The sequence below is a fragment of the Xenopus laevis genome, chromosome 1S (genome assembly GCF_017654675.1).
Source record: "Xenopus laevis strain J_2021 chromosome 1S, Xenopus_laevis_v10.1, whole genome shotgun sequence".
Taxonomy (NCBI): Eukaryota; Metazoa; Chordata; class Amphibia; order Anura; family Pipidae; genus Xenopus; species Xenopus laevis.
In genome coordinates, this window is record NC_054372.1 from 18,970,006 (window position 1) to 18,997,425 (window position 27,420).

Below are 27,420 nucleotides of genomic sequence, written 5' to 3' on the forward strand. Positions count from 1 at the left end.
TTTCTACGATCGAACGATCAAAGGAATAACTGTTCGATCGAACGATTAAATAATTCAAATCTAATGATTCGAAGGATTTTAATCCATCGATCGAAGGATTACCCTTCAATCAGAAAATTGTTAGGAAGCCTATGGGGACCTTCCCCGTAGGCTAACATTGGCCTCGGTAGGTTTTAGGTGGCGAACTAGAGGGTCGAAGTATTTTTTAAAGAGACAGTACTTCGACTATCGAATGGTCGAATCGTCAAACAATTTTTAGTTCGAATCGTTTGAATTGAAGTCGAAGGTTGAAGTCGAAGGTCGAAGTACCCAAAAAAAACATTCGAAATTCGAAGTTTTTTTCCTCTATTCCTTCACTCGAGCTAAGTAAATGGGCCCCTTAACATCTAACAAACCATGTGTTACGTAGTCTCATTATAAGATATCTTTACAAGTGTAATTTTTAAAGCATGCTCTAGTTCAAAGTAAACAACAATAGATTTACATTAGTATTCCTGTACTGTAACGTTATATTGCAAAGGGGAAAAAAATCAAGCATGACAGCGAAGCAACAACAAAAAAAAAACCGAAGGCTTTGCTATTACCTTTGTGAACATGGGTTTCCCATGCTGAGTAACCATAGTGCACTGATCACAGTCCACTGTGATGGATGAGTTGTGGTATGATTCTTTGGAGTGCTTGAGAATGTAATAGAGATCCGTAACGCCACCTTCGAACACTGTGCTAAAGTATCGAGGAATAAGAGTCCTTCCAATTGCTGTCAGGAAAACAAGGAGAGAGAAACAGCATTTTAATATTGAGGTCTTATTATAATGGTCAACATTATTCAATTCCATGGCTGGGTAACCTTGGTGCCTCCCGGTGGCATGGTCATACTGAAATTTGTAATTAAACTTACATACAGATGACTGCTGATCCCTGATCTGTACAGTTCTGTCACTTGCAGTAGTGGATATTTTGAAAAGGAAATACATTTTGGGAAATCTATGTGACCAGTGTATTGTAATTATTGTTTTGTTGTTATTGTAATTATTTTTTACCAAATTAATTTTTAAATCTAATTAATTGTGAATCCCGCATTTTTAGAAAAATGAGTGAGGTGGCATCTCATGATAGCAGAGGATTTGGTCATTCTATTGCGATATGAGGTTTAAATGGAATGCTAAACTGGGCTTAGCGTCTAGTCCAACTGTTTGTGAAAGTTCATGTCACCCCTCATGGCTTTGTTCCCAATTTTATAGATTAATAATTTTAGGAATTTTTTCCATGGGCCTGAGTTAGTATAGAAACTATATGTGGATTTGGATACGATGTTTGCTTTGTACAAACCCCAAATATCAACATGTGTACATAGAGCATCTCTTCATTGGTGGCTTTTCTGAGCAAGTGTAAGGACATATCCCTGTTCACCAAGATCACTACCAACGTGGCTCTCAACAGATATCGCGAAAGGAGATAACGTGTAAGCAATATTGGGATCTCTTATATATACTACCGTCGTGAAATCATCGATTCATATGAGGCCGACTATCATCAGGTGGCAACAATTCACTAGTATGTAAAAAATGAAAAACCAAGTTTGAATAGAGACGGGGGGGGGGGTGACATCTATTGTCTGCCACAAACAATGTTTTGCTGCATCTGGACTTGAACAGTTTGCCATCATTGATGATGGAACCATTAATTCTGAACTGTATCAGATAATTCTATAGGAAAATGTCAAGACATCTGTCCGTCCACTGAATCTCCAAAGACAATGGGGTATATTTATCAAAGAGTGAAGTTAATAGTGAAGTTCCACCACTAGAGTGAAATTCTGCCACTCTCCATTCATTTCTTTTTTTTTTTTTGTAATCAGTTTTATTGACAAATATGCATATAGACATACATTTCAAATGCACCATACATCACGAGTATCGAACAATTACCTTGCAAGGCTTGCATTAAAATTATACATCATTTCCAAACAAAAAAAAAACAGTTCAATCAGTCGTATTAACCTATCTATATATCGCACAAAACAAAACAAAACTTGTATGCTGCTTGACAAAACATCCTATTAAGGTCACTCCCAGTACAGTAATAATTTTCCCTTTTCCATTGTTAGCGGTACAGGTGTTATCTCTACCCGTCTTGATTTGGTAGGTATCTTCTGAAATGTCTATAAATTGTTAAAAACCCCTATCTTTCAGAGATATATTAAGCTATTGATCAACCGTTGTTATGTATTCTCTCCACGGCAACCATGTATCGATGTAATTCGCATATTTATTATTTAGGGAGGCTGTTAGTTCCTCCATTACACATATCTCAGTCACTAACTGAAACCACTTGTCCTTACTAGGGGATAGCGTAGTTCTCCATAACATAGGAATTTGTGCTTTAGCTGCTACAAGAAGGTGTCTCAGCAAGTCTCTTCTTAGGGAACCGTCAGGAGCAAAATTGTGAAATAACAATATAGCAGGTGCATTTCTCTTAACTGGCTCCCCAACAATCAAAGAGCATATATCCAATATCTCCCTCCAATATATCTGGATCATAGGGCAATTGAAGCAAATATGATCTAATGTTCCCGGGTTGCTGTTACATCTCCAGCAGAGATCAGTAGGCACCAACCCCATTTTCCTAAGAACCACTGGAGTCCTGTACCAACGAGATAACAACTTGTATGAGGATTCCTGTAGCCGATTACAAATAGAGCATTTACTTATTGTTTGGAACACCTTTTCCCATTCACAATCAGATAACGTAATATTCAAGTGTTTTTCCCATTTCTTGGTAAAGGACGGATATGCAGGGTATTTCCTATCTATAATTATACCATAAAATAGTGATAAAGTATGCTTTAACGGGGCGTCTAATGCACAAAGTTGTTCAAATGCTGTAAGAGGTCTCGCTACTGTCCCTTTTAAGTTTGTGCAACAGATTTTGCACCTGATGATATCGCCAATGATCCTTGTAAGACCATCTCTCTTTCGTCTGCATAGCTTTTGGAACTGGGTCTAACTGCGAGCCCATGAAATGTCTTAATAATGGGTTAGTACAAGCAAACATCGTATCAAATCCAGTGTCAAACTGCCCAGGCAAAAATTCTAAATTATTTCTAATTGGGAACAAAGGTGAGGGGTAAGGAGCTAAGCCCAGTTTAGCATTCACTTTAAACCATATCGCCAAGCAATCACTCTCCATTCATTTCTATGGGATTTTTAAAGGCGTATTTATCAAAGGATGAACTTTCACTTTCACCCATTGATAAATACGCCTTTCAAAATCCCATAGAAATGAATTGAGAGCTGCGGAAATTCACTCTAGTGGCAGAGCTTCACTCTTTGATAAATTGACCCCTATGTGTCATCCAGCAAGACAATGATCCTAAACACACAAGTTGTTCTACCAAAGAATGGTTAAAGAAGAATAAAGTGAATGTTCTGAAATGGCCAAGTCAAAGTCCTGATCTTAATCCAGTTGAAATGTTGTGGAAAGACCTAAAGCGAGTGGTTCATGTGAGGAAACCCACCAACATCCAAGAGCTGAAACTGTTCTGTATGGGGGAATGTTCCTCCGAGTCGATGTGCAGAACTGATCAATAGTTACCGCAATGTTTAGTTGCAATTATTGCTTTACAAGGGGGTCACACTAAATACTGGACAACATTAAGTGTATACTGATTCATAGAATGCAGTGCTAACCTGATACACAATGCCACAGAAAAGAGTTTGAGTGCCAGTGTCATGTAAATTGTCTCAATTTTTTAACATGAAAAATAGGGCCAGCTCTGTGTATAAGAGGCCAGAATACCTTGCAGTGTAAACTTGGCCCCAATTCAATAAAGAATCCTCCCAGAACACAGGGGATAATAATAAGGTGCCATTCAATTTTATAACACACACACAACATAATAAAACAGTCCCAATAATAACAATGGCGCCAGTTCCATTAATAATGCCCCTAGATGCCATGGCTGGATGGATACAGTGCCAGTTCTAATGATGATACCTCAGACCACAGGGGAGAATAAATAGAGTGCAGGTCCTGCTGGTAATATACATGGACTCTACTCAATCAGGGACTCAGGCAGGTGCACAAACACATTCATACACACACATACAGGCTTGTGGAAGTGAATTGAAAGAATGAAACTCTTTGTGGTCAAGGCTCATCTTCTGTTCTCTAGATCAACAATCGCCGCTAGAGAGCATCTACCAGTTGGCCGATGTTGTGTTAAATGTCTTCTACTTCTTACATTATTTAACATTTATAAAGATTGTCTTTGGCAAATGCCATATAAATAGGCATAAATATAAAACATACTGCAGATTTTCTCAAATAATTAGATAACCTGGCTACTGTTGTCTTTGCATTATGCCAAATGGTGACCTTTTTCTGTTCCTTATTTTCTCACCTGTTCATGTTTTTTTTTACCATTGTTTGTAGAACACTGTAGTAGACAAGGAAATATATTTTATTTGGTTGAAGTCATGCAACAGCGCTGGATTGTCGGTGTGGATAAATTCTGATTTAACCTTTATTATATTCCAGTTTAGAGTAGCAGCTCCTGGCTGATATTTAGGGAAGCAGGCTCGTTGAAGTGATTTATCTCCTCTGATTTAGCTATTTGTTCAATCAGTAAGAATCCTCTGTAGGTGTATTTGTTTACCTGGAGATCATTTATATATATATCAGTGGCAGGCAATATGAGGCTTCCCGGGTTAAACTGTAATATTTAGGGGAACACACTTATCTACATCTGTATGGTGTATGCTTTGCCCTTTCATTTTCATTTCTTCCTAGCAATGTTAGGATAATAGGAGAGAGTTTCAGTGGGTAGAAACATTAATCTTCTACTTCTCTGAACTAATATGAAAGGATATGGTTTATTTTTGTAGTGCAAACCACTGCAGCACACTGGACCATGTATTTGATGGTTTTAGTAGCTTTATTTTACTTGTTCTCTCTACCTCAGAGGATCTCCCGTACCCTTCTTTTCTTATCAATCCTCTCTAATGAATGGGTCTGTCCAGCTTTAACAAAACAATGCACATTTGTATGAAGGCAGAGTCACTGGAATATGGCTAAACAAGGGAGGGCCTGAAAGTTAAGTAGGAACATTCACTTGATGAATGCATTTACTGCCCAGATTGTGTACAGAAGAGCATCAATCCTATGTAACATTATAGTCCGATCAACATTGATGCAATAATACCCAGTCCTTTTTTAATGCTCTGATAATGTCATGGCAACAAGGACTCTGTGTTTTGGTGCCAAATTCATATCTTAAAGCCTGTCTTGGCCCCTGTGCTGGCCTCATATAAGTGCATACCTATTGTGTTTGATCCATTGGTATATTGATATGACGGGGCAGATTTATCAAGTTTCTAAAAACTCCCATCAACTCCCATCAACTTGAAATTCTAAACAAAACGACTAATCGAAATATATCAAAAAAAATAAAATAACATTTTTTAAAAATGGGTGAAAAGGATCGACCCGCAAACTCGAATCCTATTTGATCGAGAAGCCAAAGTACACCAAATGACTCCAAATCGGTTGTAGGAGGTCCCCCATAGGCTAAAACACCAATTCGGCAGGTTTTAGATGGTGAATGGTTGAATTTGAATTCTTAAAGGGAATTCAAATTTCGTTTTTTTTAATCAAATGTAATTTGTACTATTCCCTAGTCGAATTACATTAAAATAAACTAGAAATTTGAATTCGAAAATTAGATTTTCCATTCGACCCTTGATACATCTGCCCCTAGGTCTACCCATATCTGTAACTTTGGTACCCAGCCTGACCCATGCCTTGCCTTCAACCCCAAACAGACAGATTTCTCCTAAGTCTTCCCTTCCTGGTACTAAAGGCCTAGCCTTCACAAATGCAACATTTTTCAAATTGAATTTGTTTGTCAGTGTTGCATCTTCTATATATATTATTTTGATCACTTTGAGATGCTTATCCTCCATTAGGCTGACTCTATCTTGGCCGATGAGGATGATGCTGATGGCACTGTAAACATAACAATGTGTTTGCTTTCTATAATAATCGACTCATCCTACAGGTATCTATTCTGTTGCAAGTTGGTTTGTAAACATGGTGCGATGGTTCAGTAAGGTTGACAACAAACTTTCAGTGCAGCTAAAGAGAAACATCAATATTTCTAAACTTGCAAAACCCATCGTCAATCCTGTTCTTTGGTTGACATTCTGAAACCTATAGGTACATTGGATATTCTCCCATGAACTATTTCTTTCAGTTCTAATTACTATCACTTTCCTTTCCAGCTTGATGCATAGGGCCATGTTCTTCAGGAGAATCTCTATCATTTAAGTATTAATGATCAGTGGGACATTGCTACAAGACTGAGTGAGTATGTTTTCCCCTGCATTCCATATGTTATACTACATTATAGTGTTTGGTTTTTTTTTGATGAATTTGTACATTTCAATGTTTCTATGCAGGATTCTTGCTTAAAGTTTCACATGAGTGAGGAAAATGTTATGTGTGTACAACTGTGTTGCTACTTGTCTGCAGTTGCAAGTATAAAAGTAGACCGAAAATATTTGACTTCACTTCAGTATAAAGTACTGTATATAATGTACCACCAGAACTTAGGGCCTTACTTGATCAAAATCTGAATTTGCTTAGTATTTAAATAAAAAAAAGTCAGAACAAACTAGGATCCATGATTGGACCTTATTTATTATTAAAAAAGCATGATTTCATCGGCTTGGGGATAAACTCAAATTGAGCGAAATGTTTTCAGGAGGTTTTTCCAGAATCACTTGATTTTTTCAGGCTTTTTCCCTGAAAAGCCCAAATTTTTGGTTGGATTTTCGGGCTTATTTCAGCGCAGACCACAGAAATGTTCAAATAGGGTAGGGACCTCTCCCTTTGACTTATATACAACCTCGGCAGGTCTGAGATGGAGGATTTTTGGATTCTGATTTTTCCATCCTCGGGGTATAAAAAAAAAATCTAAAAAAATTTAGTTTCTTCTCACTAAAAATGTTTGCATTCAGACTTTAATAAATAACCCCCTAAATGTCTTTGAGTTTGCAACATATTTCTGCCATTCTGACTGATACTTAATTCTATGCTCTGCTTGGGGCATGAACTGTACTGATTGCCTGGTCAGGGGCTTAACTGGTGATTGATAGAGAGGATTACAATATATCTGAAGTGTATTAGTAATGAAACTCTCATCTCATATGAGTAGGAAAGACCCGGTGTAGAGATTCTGGAGGGGAAAGTACAGTTACACTTTGAATGGAGTTATTTCTCATGCAACATAAATAATGACTAATAACATATTTTATGTCCTTAAGTTATTACTGTATATTTATGTGCCAGGTGAAAGCCAACACCACCTTGCAAGCCTGATATTTTCACTCAATCGCTCTACAGACTGTGGCAATCAACCCAAATGCCTAGAATACAGGGTTGACGTATGGGTCTGAAGCTCTGTACCTGAACCACCAAAGAAGCTTGGTAAATGGCCTGCTCTATACACTGTTTGATGATTGGCTGTTGGGAAAGGGGCCTCCTTAGTGGAAGAATTTGGGGACCAAGATCACTGCGTGGTGAGCATCGATTTTATGAATATATGTAGTATAAAGAGAGGCACCCTTAGAATTTTTAGTAGACTCATATATTTTATGTATATAAAGATTGAGGTTTTTTTTTTGTTTTTTTTTTTAAAAACATGATTGTGACAAAACTCATGCAACTTTTCTGCCCCTAAGCTTAAGCAAAACTGGTTTATCATGGGAAAACTGATTGTCATCTCAGATACATTATCCATATCATAATTCCACCCAAATGCACTCACCATGCCTGGATTACTTGCAGCAGGAACAACAATTTTGGCAAGAGGGGACAGAAGAAAACAGCCAGTAAAAGCTGTAGACTGTTACAACTTATCTAAATATAACTAGATAACTAGAAGCTTCTAAACCAAGGTTACTGGTGCAAACATGACTTTATTGTTCTCCAATAGTGTTTTATTGAGAGCTCCTACAAAACTGGCAAAGGTTCTTGTACAAAAGTAAGTCAGGGACACCATTCTGTTGTTCTCCTACCCAACAACTAGTTTCTTGATCCTAAATAGTGATGGGCGAATTTGCGCGAAAACAGCGCCGGCGTCTCGTTTTTGACGCTGGCGTCCGCTGGCCCGTTTTTTCGGTGCCGGCATCAGTTTTTTTGACGCTGGCGTCCGTTTTTTCTCCGAAATTTTTTCGACGCCGGCGAATCTTCGCCAGCGAATTTTTGCAGGTGTTTCGCGGATTTTTTCGCCGGTGGCGAATCGTGCAAATTCGCCCATCACTAATCCTAAACCTCATTCCTTAAAAACTGAAAACCTTACATTGCAAACTGACCCCTTGCTCATTTTGAACTGCTATTCCAATAACAGATACATGAAAATGAGAGCCTGTAGCTAGCAGCAGGAATGATTTCCACTCCCCAGATCTAGGCTTTAAACCAATGCAGAATGATCTTATTTTTGTTTAGCCCTCGTAAAATAGATGTGACTTTGAAAAAGAAGAAAATAAAACACAAAGTAATGAACTGATCAAAAACTGGAAGCTTTAAGAAAAAAACTTGTGCTTTCCTGATATTTGTTGCTGTTGTATTTATTTCACCTTTATGCACTGTTACCCGAGTGTGTAGCCATTTAACTAATAAACCAAACAATAATATTTGCTGTACCTTATTCCTAAACTTTAATGACTCTTTGAGGGTCTGTGGGACAAAGTTAAAGTCAGGAGCGAGATCAATACAGAACAAGTACAGTAGGTGCACAAAAAGCCTCCCTTTTGTTGCCTACGAGAGTAATTTAAGCAGTTTTCAAGCTAACATTTCCACGTAGTTTGCTGCTTTAGTTACACATTTCATTATGCACAATAATTCATGCATCCCCTTAGGAGGCAATTTTTATTTTTAGTGTGCCTGCTGTTTGCTGACTGTGTTCTAAAAGCAACTCTCTGGAGATGCGATTAGAAGTGACTTGTTTCAACAAACATTGAATGTAACATATGCCTCTCAAGTAATGTGTATCCAAATATACCATTTACAAATAATTAACATCATGTTAATTAGTTATATTAATTTATGCCACTTTGTGGAATTATTTTCTCAGAACCCTCAGGAATCCTGCCAGACGTTTAAGCCAAAGCCGGCTTGAAGTACTGGAGCTGTTGTGACGCGCAGCTTGAACAAGAGGGAACTGAAGGCCATAAAAGCCAATTGCACATCAAAGGGCCTTATTGGTGTTTTGCAGGACACATGGCTGTATTACAATGTAAGAACATTTTCTTTAATTAGCTGAATTTCTAGATGCCAACAAATTGGCTTTAATAAATAATAAATCTGCTGACTTTTTAATTCATTATGGACTTCTGTTTCTTTTATGATGATACGTGACCTCCATGGCTAATTTCCTCTATAAAGCTGTTATAAATATATGTGTTGGGTTGCAGCTGGTGATTATACCTTGTCTCATACACATTGTGACATCATCAAGTCTACGCAGTTCCTTGTTATTCCAGTTGCTTAGTATGAGTTATGGGATTGGATATGGCAGATGTATATAAATATAGTGATGGGCGAATTTACTTCGGCAGTGAAAATCGGCTGGTGGTCAAAAAAAATGGACGTCAAAAAATGGACGCCGGTGTCAAAAACGAGATGCTGCTTCACTAATTTTTCGCAGTTTTTTCGGCGAAGCAAAACGCCCCAAATTCGCCCATCACACACACACAAACACACACATATATATATATATATATATATATATATATACACATATATATATATATCAGCCAAGCAGATCCGCACTCTCTTAGTTAACCCTTACTAGGTCCGCCCGGGTGCCGCTCTTGGGATCTAGATATGTATAGAGAAGAACGGTAGCGCACTCCTGGGACTTGAATAAAAAATTTTACTTTATTTCGACATGGTAAAAAAATCGACGTTTCGGCTCCCCTCTAGAGCCTTTATCAATACATATATATATATATATATATATATATATATATATATATATATATACATACAGTCATATGAAAAAGTGGGAACCCCTCTTAATTCTTTGGAGTTTTGTTTATCATTGGCTGAGCTTTTAAAGTAGCAACTTCCTTTTAATATATATAACATGCCTTATGGAAACAGTAGTATTTCAGCAGTGACATAAAGTTTATTGGATTAACAGAAAATATTCAATATGCATCATAACAAAATTAGACAGGTGCATAAATTTGGGCACCCCAACAGAGATATTACATCAATACATAGTTGAGCTCCTTTTGCAAATGTAACAGCCTCTAGACGCCTCCTATAGCCTTTGATGAGTGTCTGGATTTTGGATGGCGGTTTTTTTGACCATTCGTCCGTACAAAATCTGTCCAGTTCAGTTAAATTTGATGGCTGCCGAGCATGGACAGTCTGCTTCAAATCATCCCATAGATTTTCCATGATATCCAAGTCGGGGAATTGTAACGGCATGCTTGACAAAGGGGTTTGCCCTGAAACGTTGCATTGCACTCCACAATAAAAACTTAAGGTGTTGCATTAGTCCTGTGTGCCATTGGATCTTTTCATTTGCTAGTAACATTGGGAGGTGGCCGGACTTCTACCTGTGAGCACCAGACATCTTTAATTAGCCAAAAGGGCAGGGTGTGCGAGGACCAAAACTATTTGTATCCTTTTACAGCAACTGTGCCTGTGGCCTTCCATTTCCTGATAACATTCCTTACAGTTGAAGCTCTGAGATAGCTTTTTGTAGCCTTTCCCTAAACCATGATACTTTGTTTTCAATATATATATGCAACCCAGGGGTGAGCCATAGGAGACCTGGCTCATATGCAAATACTTGACTGCTTTATGTGCCATCCCTGTTGAATAAACATAATCTGAAAGCATTCCCAGTCTCCGCTGGAATAATCAAATACACTGCCAATACAATCCCAGGGGGGTTCCAAATAAACATGATAAATCTCTGAGCTAATTAAGCATTTATAATCTGCTATGAATATGCATTAGTAGCAATGTGAAAGAAAGTATCAGTTCAGATCTGTGGCTTAATGATAGAATTAGGGTTTGTTGCAGTTCTAAATCCAGAGAGGAAATATATTGGATCTACATTGGATCATTCTTGCTTGTACAGGTATAGGACCTGTTATCCAGAATGCTTTCTGGATAAGGGGACTTTCTGCATTTTGGATCCCCATAAAGTAAGTCTACTTAAAAATCATTTAAATATTAATGAAACCCAATAGGCTGGTTTTGCTTTGAGTAAAGATTAATTATATCTTTGGTTTGAGTACAAACGACTCTTTTATTATTACAGAGAAAAAGGGAATCTTTTTTCAAAATCTAAATTATTTGCTTAAAATGGAGTCTACAGGAGGTGCAAGGGTGATACTTTTTTGGTGTTGGAGGTGTTGGGTCCAGGGAAGTCAGGGGGATCCAGAGTGGTAGCCGGCGGGGCACTGCCATCTGAGGTGAATTTTTCAACTCATCTGGGGAGGTGGCCATCATGTAATTTGGAGCTTTCTGGATAATAGGTTTCTGTGTAACAAATCCCTTACCTATACCATTGTGGAAAGCAAGGGCTGTAGATCAATGAAGTGGACAGAAGTCGTTTTTCTGCTAGTTTGTACAGATCACTGATTAGCTCTAAAATGTATTGCCCTCCTCTAACTATAAGATGACCTTCCCCATCAGCTTGGAGCAAAACTGAGAAGTTGCAGTATTAGATTTAAAGTGCAAAAAGGATCACTCGTGAAATTTCTGATCTTTTTGGAAAATACAAAACAACACAGCTGTCCCAAAACATCTCAACATTATAAGCCTGGATCTAGAGTTTTCACTGATACAAATCTTGTGTACTCATTACAAAACATCAGCAAGTATCAATAAATGCCATTTAAGAACATCACGTAATGGTGATGGGATATGCAAATTTCTTTGGGTTCAAATATCGCTAACTAGCTATGTGTTTCATATATCACCCACAAAATCAATCAACATGATATGGACTTGAGTATGCAGTGTAGTTTTGGGCTCCAGAAGGATATAAATGAGCTGGAGAGAGTGCAGAGATGTGCAAAACTCGTATAAGGGAGGGTAGACTGTAAAGTCTAAAATAGAATAAGGCTAGAAATGCTGTATTTTGTATACTAAATATAAACATGAACTTACTGCACCACAAGCCTAATCAAACAAATAATTTATGCTTTCAAAGTTGGCTACAGGGGGTCACCATCTTGTAACTTTGTTATACATCTTTGCAAGACTAAGACTGTGCACATGCTCAGTCTGGTCTGGGCTGCTTAGGGATCGTCATAAACAAAGCTGATTGAGTTCTGCATGGCTGGGAAGTAAGACGGGGGCTCCCCCTGCTGTTCATAAGTATGATTGTTTCCCTGCTCAGCAGTTAGGGACCATCTGACAATTCCTATCCACAGCAGTAAATGAAGGGAGAATTTCACTGCATACAGTCAGGTTTCTTCTAAAAACGGTACACATTTTTTCATTAAAGTATATTGGAGATAGGTTTCTTTTTCATTAAAGAAAATAAAAATGGGATTTTATTTTTTTGCCTTTACATGCCCTTTAAGGTTGGGATTGTTTTCTCTGGACAAAAGGAATCTGTGAGGCAACTTGATCACTCTTTATACAGTAAGTTCATTAGAGGACATTATAAACAGATAGGGAGGGATCTTTTTCCCATAGAAAGGAACCAGAAGCCACACCGTTAGACTCGAGGAACGAAATTTCCACTTGAAGCAATGCAAATGGTTCCACACTATGAGGGTGCTGAGGCTGTAAAATGCTCTGCTGAGAGATGTTGTAAAAGTCAGAAAACTGTGGTTTTTATACAAATGGCCTGTAGATGTCACTGTGCCCAGACTTATACTGTGCATACTTCATACAGCTTAAAAGTGAACGTTACTGTTGTGTAATGCCTGCATGAGCCCGCTAATAAAGCACTGTTATACGCTAATCCTTGGCTACCCAAAACATAACAAAAACCTAAATGATTTTATGAAAGGCTTGGATGCCTTCTTGGAGAGACAACATTTGCAAGGCTACAGTAAGTTTTGTGTATGTAAGTGAATGTGTATATATGTGTATGCTTCTATATGTGTGCATGTATGTGTAGGAGGGAAAAGGTTTTCCTAACCTTTAGGTCCTTTGGTCATAACTTAGTCAGCTAGATTGGGTCCTCAATTCGAGAAGGGAAGTTGTTCCCCTTTTCCTATGTGAAAGTATTCTGCTGACTCTATTCAGTGACTGGCCAGTAGATGTCACTAATCTATTTTATAAAAGGGGAAGGTTTTTCTGTACCCCAGGGATTTAGTTGGCCATCTAGACTGGGTCTTTTTCCCCAGAGGGGAGGGGAGTAGTTCCTCAGAGGTTATGTAAAGGGATGTCCACATGGGCTCTGTCTCTTTTTAGTGCACCCACTGGCTGAAGGAAGTGGGGTGTTGCTGTTAGGGTACAAGAGGGGGGTTGTGGGTGCACTCCTAAGGCTATATAAAAAAATATATAAATACAATGGTCTGGGCAGTCTCCCCTTCAAAAGCCGCATATGCAGGTGGCGGGGGAGGATCTAGTCCAGATTGAAACCAAGGTTTTAAATTTTGATCACAGGTAAACAGGTTAGGGACCGCCGTATGGGGTTTACCTTGACGTGGTATGGCGGCTTACCAATTTTATGATCATAACTTTGTAACAAAAAACCCTGTTTTTCTTTTTTTAGACAGGGGATTATTGTATTTATATATATTTTTATATGGCCTTAGGAGTGCACCCACAACCCCCCTCTTGTACCTGAAATGTAGCCGGAAGCTGTGGCTAAGCTTCAAGTGGTTAGTGCGCCCTCATACCCACCCCTTTAAATTAACGGTGGCCCTATGTCCTTGTTGTTTTTTATTAATCCTTGGTTTGGGCAATTTCTCTCCCTCAAAAGCCACAAATGCTAGCGGCTGGGGAGGCTTTGGCCTTTTTATTACCAACGCCTGTGAGACACCCATTATATTTGCTGCACTTATCACTAGGTAACACTTGCACAGACCCACACACATTACACCTATTACACTCCACATTTAGCTTTTCCTTTTTCATCTCCCTCTAAATCTATACTCACACCTGTACTTATACTCACACACATACACACACAAGTGTGCACTTATATATACAACTTTACTTTTCCTTCATTATAGTCTCTTCACAATCACATTATTTTTTTATTTTTATTTTTTTAAATGGGCGTTGGTCTGGGCAGTCTCCCCTACAAAAGCCGCATATGCAGGTGGTGGGGGAGGATCTAGTCCAGATTGAAACCAAGGTTTTAAATTTTGATCACAGGTAAACAGGTTAGGGACCGCCGTATGGGGTTTACCTTGACGTGGTATGGCGGCTTACCAATTTTATGATCATAACTTTGTAACAAAAAACCCTGTTTTTCTTTTTTTTTAGACAGGGGATTATTGTATTTATATATATTTTTATATGGCCTTAGGAGTGCACCCACAACCCCCCTCTTGTTGCTGTTAGGGCCTGAGGTGGAGGTAGACCTCAGTATAGGAGCAAGCAAGTATCAGGTCAGAGACTGTAATAGGTCTTTGTAGGAGTGACAGTCAGGGTTAGGAAAGTTAGTGAGCAGCTAAGGCTCCAATGAGGAGCTTAGTGTAAGGTTAGTAACCTGCGGTGACAAGGCCGCCAGGTTAGGGACTCAAGTGGTCAGGCTCAAAAAAATAGAGATCCTTGTAGTGAGGGACCAGATGTAATATTCACCTTTAATGGGGAATGTGCACCAGAGGCAAGCAATTCAGCCCAGGAGGATCCGCGAGTAATACATTTGAGTAAATGATCTGCTGCCACTATTTGTTTGTGGAGTGTATCATCTGAGCATGCACCTTGAATCTGTGAAGTAATTGATCCTTGAGAAGTGTACCACCAGTTCCAGAACTACTGGCACTCAACGTTATTTGATCAATGGCGATTGCTGTGTGCTTATACCAGAGTGGTAATCCCTTCCTCCATCCCATAAGCAGGGGCCCCACCTGAAGTTAAAGAGTCTAATTATATTGTGCCTACCGGGAGTCGCTGGGAGTTGGACCCCTTGCCCGGATTCTGGAACCAGTATAGAGTAACCCGAGAATGGTTGAGGCAAACCAAATGAATTCCTCAATGCTGTGTTTTCATTCACGGTTCACAAACAATGAATCTAAAAAGTATTTTTTGTTTTGTTTGGAATGTTGCTACTCGCAACTCATTGTGGTTGTTCTTTGTCTTGTTCTTTATCTGCCAGAATTTATGATCAGCAAAAGTGCACATTTCAAAGCAGAACGGCTCCATTTTTAGAAAGTGAACATGTTTGCTTTTCATTATATCAACAAATAGCATTTCAGGGGAAAAAAATCATATTGACTTTCAGGGTTTCTTCATAAGGAAATATTATACAAACAACTGCATCTTATTTATAAATTGATTGTCTCTCAAACATAGCCATTTGAAAGGTTTAAAGGAGAAGGAAAGGTTAAAACTAAGTAAGCTTTATCAGAAAGGTCTATATAAATACACCAGTAAATCCTCAAAGTAATGCTGCCCTGAGTCCTCTGTCAAAAGAAACACAGCATTTCTTTCCTTCTATTTTGTACTCATGGGCTTCTCTATCAGACTTCCTGTTTTCAGCTCAAACATCCATGGCTTGGGCTTGAGCAGGGGCGATCCTGGCCCCTCCGCCGCCTGAGGCAGCAGCAGTTGCTGCTGCCCCCCCTCCCCCAGAAATTCGCTCTTAAAGTACCAGGAGCAGCATTTTTGCTGCCCCTGGTACCTAGTGGGGCGCTGCCGCCTGAGGCGACAGCCTCAACTCGCCTCATTGGTGAAGCACCCCTGGGCTTGAGCATGCTCAGTTTGCTCCTCTCTCCCTCTCCCCCTCCCTTCTCCCCTCCCTGTTTTATTCTGAGCCCACAGCTAGGAGGAGCAGGGAGAAACTCAGGCAGGAAGTGATGTCACACCAAGCTAGTATGGCAGCTGCTATTCTAAACACAGAGGATTTCTAGAGCTGTTTACCTAGGTATGGTAAAGCATTCTGCAGAATAAATATAGCTTTCTAATTCGCACTATTGTGATTAATCTATTGGCAATAAATTGCCTCGGTAGCTTTCCTTCTCCTTTAAAGTAATTCACAGATACTACTGATCCATGTAGAAATGCACAATAAAATAGGAATAGAAAGATTTAAATGAAAGTGAGAGTAGGACTGGCCAGTCCAGGGATTCATATGGACAAATGATCCCCGGTTTTTCAAGCAGTGACGTTTTAATAGATTTTGGCACAAAATCTCTTAATGCCATTTAATATACTGGCATAAATGAATGCATAAGATGTAGTTTTAGTCTATATAAGTAGGAGCTGTTGAGAACTAGCATTCTGGCATTCTTTCTATTATTAATGCTAGCCAATGCCAGTAGCTTAACTTGTTCTTCTACCAGGACACTTCCTTATGTTGGTGTCCCTGGGCCTGAGATATGAAAGTGTTTTCCCCTCTGTCCATGAAGCTACCAAAGTCTGCAGAAGCAAAACACTCAGTATCGCCTTGTTTCGCATTGATCTTATCCTTCATTTAACATATCCAGAAGTATGTACATATATAAAACTCATATTCTGATGAAAAAGCTGTTTTTATTGCATGAAAGAGAGATGGCTTGCCAGCAGCTAAATCTTTCTTATCTGCATTCTGTCATAGACTCCTTCAGGTCACGGTGCAATGGAGGCAATCTGCTCCATTATATTGCTGCTTATCTAGAAAGGAGGGATGAAAATGCAGAGGCGACTAGTTTGAAGTTGTTGCAAACTCCAAATACATTTTACATAATGAAAGAAAATATAATTCTGAGCAACCTCTCTGCATGCATTTTGTACACCTTATCAGTGACTTTGAAGTTATATGTAAAAAGGGCAGTAATTGCTACTGAAAGTAATATCTGGCTACATACACTTGTGAGGAACAATTAAAACATTGTGGGAATTGAAGTCTTGGAAAAATTGTTCGACCTATAAAATCTTCTGTATACATTTAGGGGCCCATTCACCAAGCTCGAGTGAAGGATTCGAAGTAAAAAAACGTCGAATTTCGAAGTGTTTTTTGGGCTACTTCGACCATCGAATGGGCTACTTCGATCTTCGACTTCGACTACGACTTAGAATCGAAGGAATCGAACTAAAAATCGTTCGACTATTCGACTATTCGATAGTCGAAGTACTGTCTCTTTAAGAAAAAACTTTGACCGTCTAGTTTGCCACCTAAAAGCTACCGAACCCAATGTTAGCCTATGGGGAAGGTCCCCATAGGCTTGGCTAAATTTTTTTGGTCGAAGGATAATCCTTCGATCGTTGTATTAAAATCCGTTGAATCGATCGAACGATTATTCCTTCGATCGTTCGATCAAACTATTTGCGCAAAAATCCTTCGACTTCGATATTCAAAGTCGTAGGATTTTAATTCCCAGTCAAATATCGAGGGTTAATTAACCCTCGATATTCGACCCTTGATGAATTTGCCCCTAAATCTGAGGTAAAATCTAAAGTAGCAATCTTCCTTTAAAGGTAAACTATGCCCCCCAAACAATGTCTCCATAAAAAGATATTGCATAAAAACAGTTCATATGTAAAACCTTGCTTCATGTAAATAAATCATTTCATAATAATATATTTGCTTAGTAGTATGCGCCATTGGGTAATCATAAATAGAAAATTGCCATTTTCAAAAAATAAGGGGCCGCCCCATGGGATCATACGATTCACTGTACTCACAAACATACCAACAAACCATACTTGTTAGGTCACATGGGCCAATTAACAGACAGAGTTGTGTCTTTTGCTTCCACACTTCCTGTTACAGTTAGAGCTGCAGTATTTCTGGTCAGGTGATCTCTGAGGCAACACACAGACCATCACAAAATTGTATGTCAAGGCAAGAGATATAAAAGGGCAATATTTACTTAAATATATAGACCAGTTTGGTAAGATTCTTTAATATGCCACTTAATTTGATATAAATTATTTGTTGCTTAAGTATTCATTTTGGGAGTATAGTTTTCCTTTAAGGTGGCAGAACAACTTTTTTTTTGCATTCCTACGCTTCCATATATAGACAACTAGATCTTCTTATGATTGGGCATGTGTTACACTGGGACCCCCGAGCTCCTTTAGGGGTGAGCTCCCAGGGGTGATTTTGGGGCTGCTGACGCCTGAGGCAGCAGCCCAGATGGCACCCCCCTCCCACTTTGCGCTTAAAAATCAGCGTGGAAGCTGATTTTTGGGGGAGCATCGCTAGTGTATTGGGTGCAATATTGCTTTCTGCACTAGCAGAGCCAAATTACCATGTTAGAATTCGGCTCTTAAAGGGGACCCGTCACCCAAAAAAATTATTCAAAACCCTATCTTATCACATTAGTCAAGCAAAATAAACTTTAATTACACTATACAAGGTATTCGAATTTTGTTTCCTTCAGTTTGGGAACTCATAATTATAGCAAGCAGGCAGGAGCCATTTTGTGGACACTGTTATTAAGACAAGCCTTGTATTATCTCAGAATCTTGTTTGTGCACCAGAATGGGGGACCTGATGTCCATCCCCCTGCACTGGTTACACAATTAAAGGGTTAAGAGAACTGGGGGAATGTGGGGAGAGCAGTGACATCTAGAAAGTGCTGAATGGAAATTTAATTAATTGTCTGCCCCGCCTCTATGCCTAAGGCATAAAGGAGGGGCAGACAATATTTGATTGACAGCTGAGATTTTTAAATGAGCTTACAACAGCTATGAATGCTTTAATAAAAAATAGAAATTGGATTTCATGCTTAATTTGAAAAGGACTTTTATTATACAGCTTTTTGTGCCTGGGTGACAGGTCCACTTTAAAGTTACAAGAGGCGGCTTTTTGCAGCTCCTTGTAACTGGCTGCTTGCTGCGGCCTGAGGCAAGGTTCTCAAGCGGCCCTGTGTGCTCCTCTACGGATTCATTGATGACCTAAAGTAAGCATCAGTTTTCAATTGCCCAATCCTTACAGAATATTTTTTTGGTTGAAAACATACAAATAAAATAGGATTACATTACTGAGCTGGTCAATGAAGATCTTAAAACTTTTCTAAAACAGCATGACAGTATAACATGAGGAATATTTTATAGGCTTCCATTGCTAATTGGTTTCTTTATGAATGGTACGCTTGTTAGACTTGACAGGCAAAGTCAGTTTTACAAAATGATATAAAAATTGTCAAAATACTCCATTCTAGCGGTGGCAGAATTTATGGTGGTCATGCTTTAATTTCCGCTTATGTCTTGCAGATTATTTTAACAGCTCTTCCAAGTTGGAAGGGAGAAGACAAAATTGGAAATTGGAAAAAAGAGAAATTAATATGTCGCTTTCATATAAAACATTTTGGGCCAGATTCAATTCAGTGAGAAAAAGGTTTATCATTCGAAAAGTCATGGACAAGATTCAATTTAAGATGCAATTCAATTCAGAAAAACTTATCTCACTGTTTATCACGTGAAAGCTCTATTATAGTCTATAGGGAAAAACTGGAACTGAATTTGGAGAAAAGTTTTTTCTCCTCTAATTGAATCTCATCCATGACTTTTCATGTGATAAACCGTGAGATAACATTTTCTCACTGAATTGAATCTGGCCCTTTATGTACAGTTTATAGAACTAAGTTGTGCACCAATTCAAATTGGTGATGGTTATTTATCACTGGAAATTCAAATAAAGCAAAACCTTGAATTTCCATTAACTGAGCCCTTTCTGTAATAAAAAATAAAATATCCTATATATTGATCATTTATCAAGAGCAAAAGCTAGGTGTACACAAATTGAGCCCCACAGTATCCAATATACTGAGTCCTGCAGCAGCTTACCCGCAAAAAAAGCGGGGCACCCTGTGGAATGAGGGTAGGATTTTCAGGTGCGGGTATAGATGCGGGTCGGGTTGCAGGTTTCATCTAAATTTCTTATGTTATGTACTATTGTCTATATTTTACTCCTTTTAAATTTTTACAAAACTTGTTTCTGTCCCGCCCACTTTTGATTATGTCACTTCCGATTTGCAGCAACATCACTTTCTGTTTGATAGTGGTCGGCGGGTTGCGGACAAGGCAGTTGTGGTTCCAGGTAGGGTAGCGGATCAAAGTGGGTAAATATGCGGGTTGCGGTTCGGGTCGCGGGCTGCAGGTTTGAGACGGGTCCGGGTCTTAGAAATTGGTTCTGCACAGGACTCTACAAAATACTTATCGAGTGTGCCTACCAGGGTCGGAACTAGGGGTAGGCAGAAAGAAAAGGGGCGCCAGGTACGTACCTCTTCTACTGTCTTTCCCTAGTTCGGGCTGTTGTTTCCCCCAGCTCGATACGTCCATCATCTGAACGTAAATGCACTCTACTGCGCATGGACGCTCATGTTCATGTGCGCACACTAGCTGGGAAGCCAACTGCGAATGTGCGCACTAATGGGGAGGCTCTCCTGTGCATGTGCGCTTACGTTCATGTGCGTGCACTATGGGGGACGCAAAGTAGCTGGCAGGGTTGCCTAGGGCACCATGCCAGCTTGGCCGCCACTGTTGCCTACCTCTGGCGTATCGTAGATTGTACCTTTGTTAGTGCAGAGAGCAGCATACTGGGGTACAAGTGTTTAATGCCCACTTGAAGCTGGTGGTAAGTATTTTACTTATTCCTGAAACACCTTTCATCTGCAAGATTGTACATGGGGAATGTACATCGGGATTGTCCACATCCAACTTACTGTACATGCCCAAAGCAAGTTGCACCGACGTGAGTGCCATTGACTCACAGACACAAATCACTGCACCTCCACAATGAGAAACAATGGTGCATAGTGACCAAAAAACATGGTAAGTTGGGTCTGTGTTTTTCCCAGAAGACACTGGTTTCATCAGAGCTCCAAAGACACAAAAATAAAACATGACCTTTTACATTATACTGATGTGACTACAAGAGCCCACTCTAAAAGGAAAGGAAATTTATACCCACTTTAAAATTTTTAAAAAGAGTTACTTAAAGGGGGTTTCACCCAACGGAACTTGCTGTCAGAAAGTTGGAAAGTAAACAGAAGATGTTTGGAAGCCTTGAAACTAATATTCCCATCTCTCCTATGGATTTGTAGGCACCTTAAGTAACACCTAGCGCAGATAAGCAAGCACAAGGTCTGAGCCAGTTTTAATATTTAAAATGTTTTTGTCGGTATGATAAGTCGCATGAAGAGTTAATTTCAAGCAACCCACCGAAGCATGAGGTCTCTAGGTACCTTTTGCACCCGAAGCATGCAATATTTAAAGCATTCATCCAACTTTAATTTTTTTTCTCCTCTTTGCCAAGGAATGAACGAACACAGATTTGGGGATTTTCTTTTCACTGCACTGCAGAAAAAAATTCAATCCTTCATTAGCTGGGAATTTTCCATTCCTTGTGCCATAATTTGTAGAGAGAAAAAAAAAACGAACGTAGTTAGATGCAGAGGAAAGACAGCAGGAGACACTTTTTGACTTCCAAATACTTTTGAAAATGTGTTTCACAGAAACATGGGCTCATTATCTTGTAGTGGGTGTAATTGGGTAGACCTCAAATGGGACTATTACAAAACTTGACAACATGGCTGTGCACAGTCTATGAAATATTCATCATCTCTGGTGCCGAAACAAAGAAATAGGAATTTTTTTTATCAAATCCTTTGGTTGTTCTATTTTTTTTCATATTTACATATGGTTCAAAGTATAAGGGTGCACAATTTAATGGGTACCCTTTGCGTGCTGTGCACAACTGACTTATAACACCTATTTAATAACAACGCAGCAAATCTGATTGCATGTTGTGCATGACTTATCAAACCGAACACTAATTTGCAACTGGACTTGTAAGTGACAAGCAAGTTGTGGTCAACTGGGAACTCATTTGCTGGCATTATGGGAGAACTCCAGCACTTCAAATACACATGGAGTAAATAACAGCTCTAACGTCCAATACACTATAGTGTAAGTCTGTTGCATCCATGGATACAACCCACCAGGGGAACCCTAGAATTACAGTCCAGTCTATCAGTAGTCTGAGGTTTCCCTGGTGTCTATAGGAATCACTGAATGCAACTCATCATAGGGATTAAATGTGTTTCATACAGTAACTAAGAGTCTTACAAGGCAGTGCCCAAGGTACATTTTACTTTCCATTCACCTACTAATTTTTATATTCAGTAGATGCCTTTCCATATCTATTTACATGTCTTAGATATTAACTGTGTAAGATAAGTCATATACAAAGGCTTTGGTTAATCACAATGATCTTAATTCACTAGACCGTGGGTGTAATTTCACCCTCTGAAGACTATTTTAATTATATTCTTCTCTAATGGCCTTAAAATGTTCTCCATGACTAGCAAGAGACTTTTACCATTATAAAGACAAAGAGAAACTATACAACAAGTGATGTGTTTGAACCTAACGCCGAGTACATTTATTCTACTTACTATGTTGTAGCTAGAGCTTGTCTGTTTGTGCTAAATGAAGCCCAGAGACCTTACAGAGCACCATCAAGTTCTATACTGAGGGCTCCGTCACAACATCTCTCTAATGATCCGGTTCTGGCAATCTGGCTGAATTGTATTGTACCCACAATGCTGAGAATCAGGAGAAGCCCGGGATAGGCTGCTAGGTCAGGTGCCGCTTATCCTGTATGCAATTAGTCTGTCTTTTGAGAATTAACTTCTAATAATATGTAGCACAGAGTTTCTGTATAAAGAGGCATTGTGTAATGTTCAAAGACACAGAATGTTTAATGAAAAGTGATACTCCACAAAGGAATTCATGGCGATTGTAACTATATATGATACATTCAGCACACTTAGAAATGTATTGTTGCTCTTCAATTGCTGGCTTGGTTTCTTTAATGCTTATTATGGCGCATCTACAGTATTGGCTCTGTCAGCTTGACTTAAATAAAAAGAAATGTATTTTGCTAATGTATTTTGTACCTGGTGTTCTAGAACAATGATGACATGGATTTAGCCGAATTATAATATATTTAACCATATCTAGGAGAGGTAATAGAATAGGTTACTTGATGCTGGAGAGAGCACCTCCATTGTTAGTGCAGAGAGTTCTCCATACTCTTATGGCGTCTGTTTTTGATGACCCCTAAATGAAGTTTATTTAAGGTGAGGCCTACATAGTCCTGCTGCACCCCTTCCTAATCCTTCCCAACACTGTTATGGCCATTAATGGTCATTCCCTATTTCTATGAGAAGAAAGAGGCTAAATAGATGAAATAGATTATAGTATGTAAAGAAAAGAGACTAGTAGAATAGAGGTTGAGTGAGGAGAGGAATAATAATACTACTAAAGTGGGCCCCTGGTGGGGGACTGAGACACCAGGGGCCCACCCAAAAATCTATTATTTCATCTATTTAGCCTCTTTGTTCTCATAGAAATAGGGAATGGCCATTAAATAGGCCACGTGTCTAGCAGCATAAGGGCCCACTGACACGTTGGCCCACCGGGACTTTTCCAGGTATCCCGGTAGGCCAGTCCGACACTGCTGGTATTTCCTGACTCAGGAGTAAACATGAGGGAGAAGGGACTCAACCATAAATAATAGGATAAGCATACGTCCAAATAGACTCTCTTCCATCTATTTTTACTGGTGCTCTCAGTCCCAATGACATCCAAAATCACTGTAAAAGTATTTCACCAAATAAAGAAAGTAAGAACCTGAGACAACACAAGTTAGGAAGATGCAAGGCTTATAGCCACAAAGTACAGTGCACAATGTTTCATCATTGCATCTCAGGTTAGGAAGGGTTATCACCTAAAACCTCGAGCACTGTTTTATATAAACCCATATAAACCTATAAAACTCAATACCATGAATAGTAAGCATTCAAACAGATACAATCCTGTTGCTAATATACAACTAGGGTTGCCACCATCTTTCGAAACTATGAATGGGGGCAGTGTGGTAACAAGGGGTGGGGACAGTGGCATAAAAGGATGACCATGATTTTGGTGGGAAGGGGTGGCTTCTACAGGCTCCAGGATACACTTGGATTGGGAATTGGTGTGGAACCACTGAAAATTACTTAAGTTGCAAGTACTTTTGAAACACTAGCCCTGACCTTGGTGGGAACCATAGTTTCAGCAATTTTAATTGTTAAAGTACTGAGATCATCTATTTCTGTGCAGCCCCAGTACAGTGATGCCTACTTCAAGTTGTTTTGATCTGAATTTTGGAGATTCATGCACCAAAATTAATGCTAATGAAAAGATGATGGAGAATAGCCTCCCCATAAATAGCATAGCATAGCCTCCCTATAAAGAGACCAACTGCTTCAGTATATTGATAAACTGTATAATTATAAGTTCTCCCACGGTAGCCTCCCAAGCAAACATTCTACCCTTTTTCCCCGACACTTATAGATACATCCAGTGACACTTTTTTAGAGACATCCAAAGTGCCATGGTCAGAAGAGTAACACATGGAGCCAGGACTCCAGTGAATTCTACATTATTTTACCACAATTAAATATATGAATATTTGTCTATTCAGGGGTCCCCAACTTTTAGTTATCCATGAGCCACATTCAAATGTAAAAATAAACGAAGCAATTGCTTTGATGTTTGTATACAGTACTATCTTAGTGCAACAAGGTCACATGCATCCAATACCAATGGTTTCATTGGGTTCCATTGGTGCTGAGTGGTGATTGGATGTCTATGACTTTACTACAATAAGGGTATAAATGCTGGTGAATTTGCCTACTACTCCGTTGAACGAAGTAGCCACTTGGATAGGTGGTGAAATGTTTTCAAGAAAACTCAGTCCAGTCCAAACTTAACTCTACTAGATACTGTATATCCTGACCTGGATGAATGAGAATCTCTCCATAGACATGTTTAAGATTGTACCTGCAGTAAACTAATTAAAGCTAATTCTGCATTGCTGGCAAGGGACCAAATTGAACTGTGCAAGGCCTTGTTTATCAGGGAATAAACTTTAAATCCAACAACATTAAGGACATTCAGATTGAATATTTCAATCTCAATTTTGTACGGATCACCCAATCAGTCCCCTAAGCACCACATATCTGTGTTTTAGTTTTGTGACGGCTGACACATCCAAGCCCTTCTAATTTGTGTGTCACTGCATAAAGTAGACACCAAAAGATGTGAGTTCCTCCAAAAATTAAATAGAAAGTAATAAAAAAATACAAAAAAATTAATGAGGACATATTAGGACAAGGCCTAACGCGTTTCTGGGCCTATACAGGCACTTACTGCACTCATAGCCTATGAGTGCCCGTATAGGCATGAAATGCTTTAGGCCTTGTCCTAATTAACTTTTTTGTATTTATATTATTACTTTCTATTTAATTTTTGGAGGAACTCATATCTTTTGGTCTCTACTGTATGTATACGCGCCTTTGGACTGAGGCGAACTGTGAGTATATCCTGCCTTTTTCATATTTGATCTATAAAATAGTTTTCACTTTAGTAGTGCTCATACAAGTTGGTTGCACCATTTCCTTTATTGCAGTGTCACTGCATAACACTGAGTCAATGGGCCTTGCTTATCAATGTGATTGGATGCAATGGCTTCATCCTGGTTGGAGGGATGCCAGATACTAGCTGAATTGCATGAGAGCATTGAGCCTTCAGCAATCTGTACTAAGAAGGGTTTACTAGCAATATTGTTAAACCCTTGTATATTTTTTATTATGATTTGATGCAAGCCATATAATTTGGTTATATACATATAATTTGCTGTTGTCACTGCTGGCGAACAGGTATCTTCCAGAAGTTCCACGTAAACGCCATGGTTGGAATAGTGACTAGTAATGGGCGAATTTGTCCTGTTTTGCTGGAAAAGTCACAAATTTCAAGTGAAATTTGCGAAACACGTTTTTTGAAGCCAGCATCAGTTTGCAGGCTTCAAAATCGACACCGGCGCCAATTCTGACTTTAACCCCCATATCACTGAATTCTACTGTAGATACACCGTGTTCTGAGTTTACAACTAGTGAATGCTGGGTGCGGGGAACCTATTTAATCCCTTGTATATCAGATGGTGTTTATCCTGAAAATCCCAGATCTTTATATAAGCTGCAAATTGTCTAGCCTGGTTTATTCTTCATATCTCTATTCTGCTGCAAATGAAACTCAGATGAGAAAAAGACAGAATGCACAAATAGCATTTATTGTTTTTTCTATTCTGCCTTATAACTCAAAGAAACATTGGCTTTTCAAGGAAAAACATAAAATCCACTGCAAGGCCAGAACACTGGTATTTGTGCCTGTTTTGAGGCCAGATTGTGTAAAATTGCAGTGAAGAAGGGTGTCGGTTAATGTTCGGCCAATATTTATCTGCTGTATATAGTTATATTGATAGTTATAAATAAATCTATGACACTCTGCTGAGGAGGAATTATTTTTTTAATTAATTTTATTGGCGGTGGGGCAGCTGTATATCTATTGAATATGAATTTGCCCAGAACAAATTGAATTCAATAAATACATCTTCCTGTTTCTGCCATTATAAACTACTTATAGACAAAGAAGGTGCTGCCTAGGGTAAAATGGTTTATAAGAATGTGGTTAAATAAGGGTCGGGGAAGGGCAGAGCCATTGTATTAATAAAAGATTTGTCGGCACTTTCATTTCACAAGAGAGACCGATGGGTATGACCAGTTACCTTGTGCCGTTTCTGTTGGTCTTCATTTTGTATTTTCATTTTCATGGGTAATGTATTTTCTGATTTGTCCCTTTTTGGAATGTAAGGTAGATGGGAAACCATTCTGGGAAGTTGGAATATGTGAATCAGGGTTGTCAAACTAAAAGCCGTTAGGTAGAATTTAGAAGATTTTGTCCAGTACAAGCTAGAGAAAGGCATCCCTGATGTATATACTTATCTGACAGTTGTTACACTTATCTGACAGTTGTTACACAGTGTCACCTGCTTTCTTCCTCCAGGGACCCATGTGTTGCTAAGGACAATGTACTCTGCATTATAATTTGGTATAATTACAGATTGACACAGCATTAAAGTCCATAAATTCTGGCATCTTCCAAAAACCCTTATCCTATACAGAAGGTCTGGCCCAATACTAAGGAGAACCTGTACCCTGATTTGCACACTCACATTTGAGCAAAACCAAAAAAAAAAAAAATCTGGTGTGAAATGTGTTGTTTTCTATTGTTCCTTTCCAATTTTCTAGGCTTACCCCAGTGACACTAATCGCTTACCTACTTCTCTGGGCCCAATGCAGGCATGGAACCATTTGAAAAATGTTTGTGCTTTGGATGTTCCAAGTCTGAAAGTCTGGAGTAGGGAGGCTATGGAATAATGTCCCG

General features: G+C 39.0%; 1 protein-coding gene and 1 long non-coding RNA gene across 5 annotated transcripts in view; one reads left to right on the forward strand and one right to left on the reverse strand.

Moving 5' to 3' along the window:
* LOC108706548 (LIM domain-binding protein 2-like) overlaps window positions 1–27,420 on the reverse strand; it is a 145,430-nt gene that overhangs the window by 56,439 nt on the left and 61,571 nt on the right. For all 4 annotated transcript variants that reach the window (XM_041579409.1, XM_018243063.2, XM_041579411.1 and 1 more), the window contains exon 3: window positions 585–757. In XM_041579409.1, the coding sequence (XP_041435343.1) occupies window positions 585–757 (173 nt within the window). The remainder of the gene's footprint in view (window positions 1–584; window positions 758–27,420) is intronic.
* On the forward strand, window positions 6,062–9,359 carry LOC121399271. The gene is made up of 3 exons (XR_005964868.1): window positions 6,062–6,363; window positions 7,351–7,580; window positions 9,137–9,359. It is a non-coding gene; the product is annotated as an uncharacterized LOC121399271 (long non-coding RNA).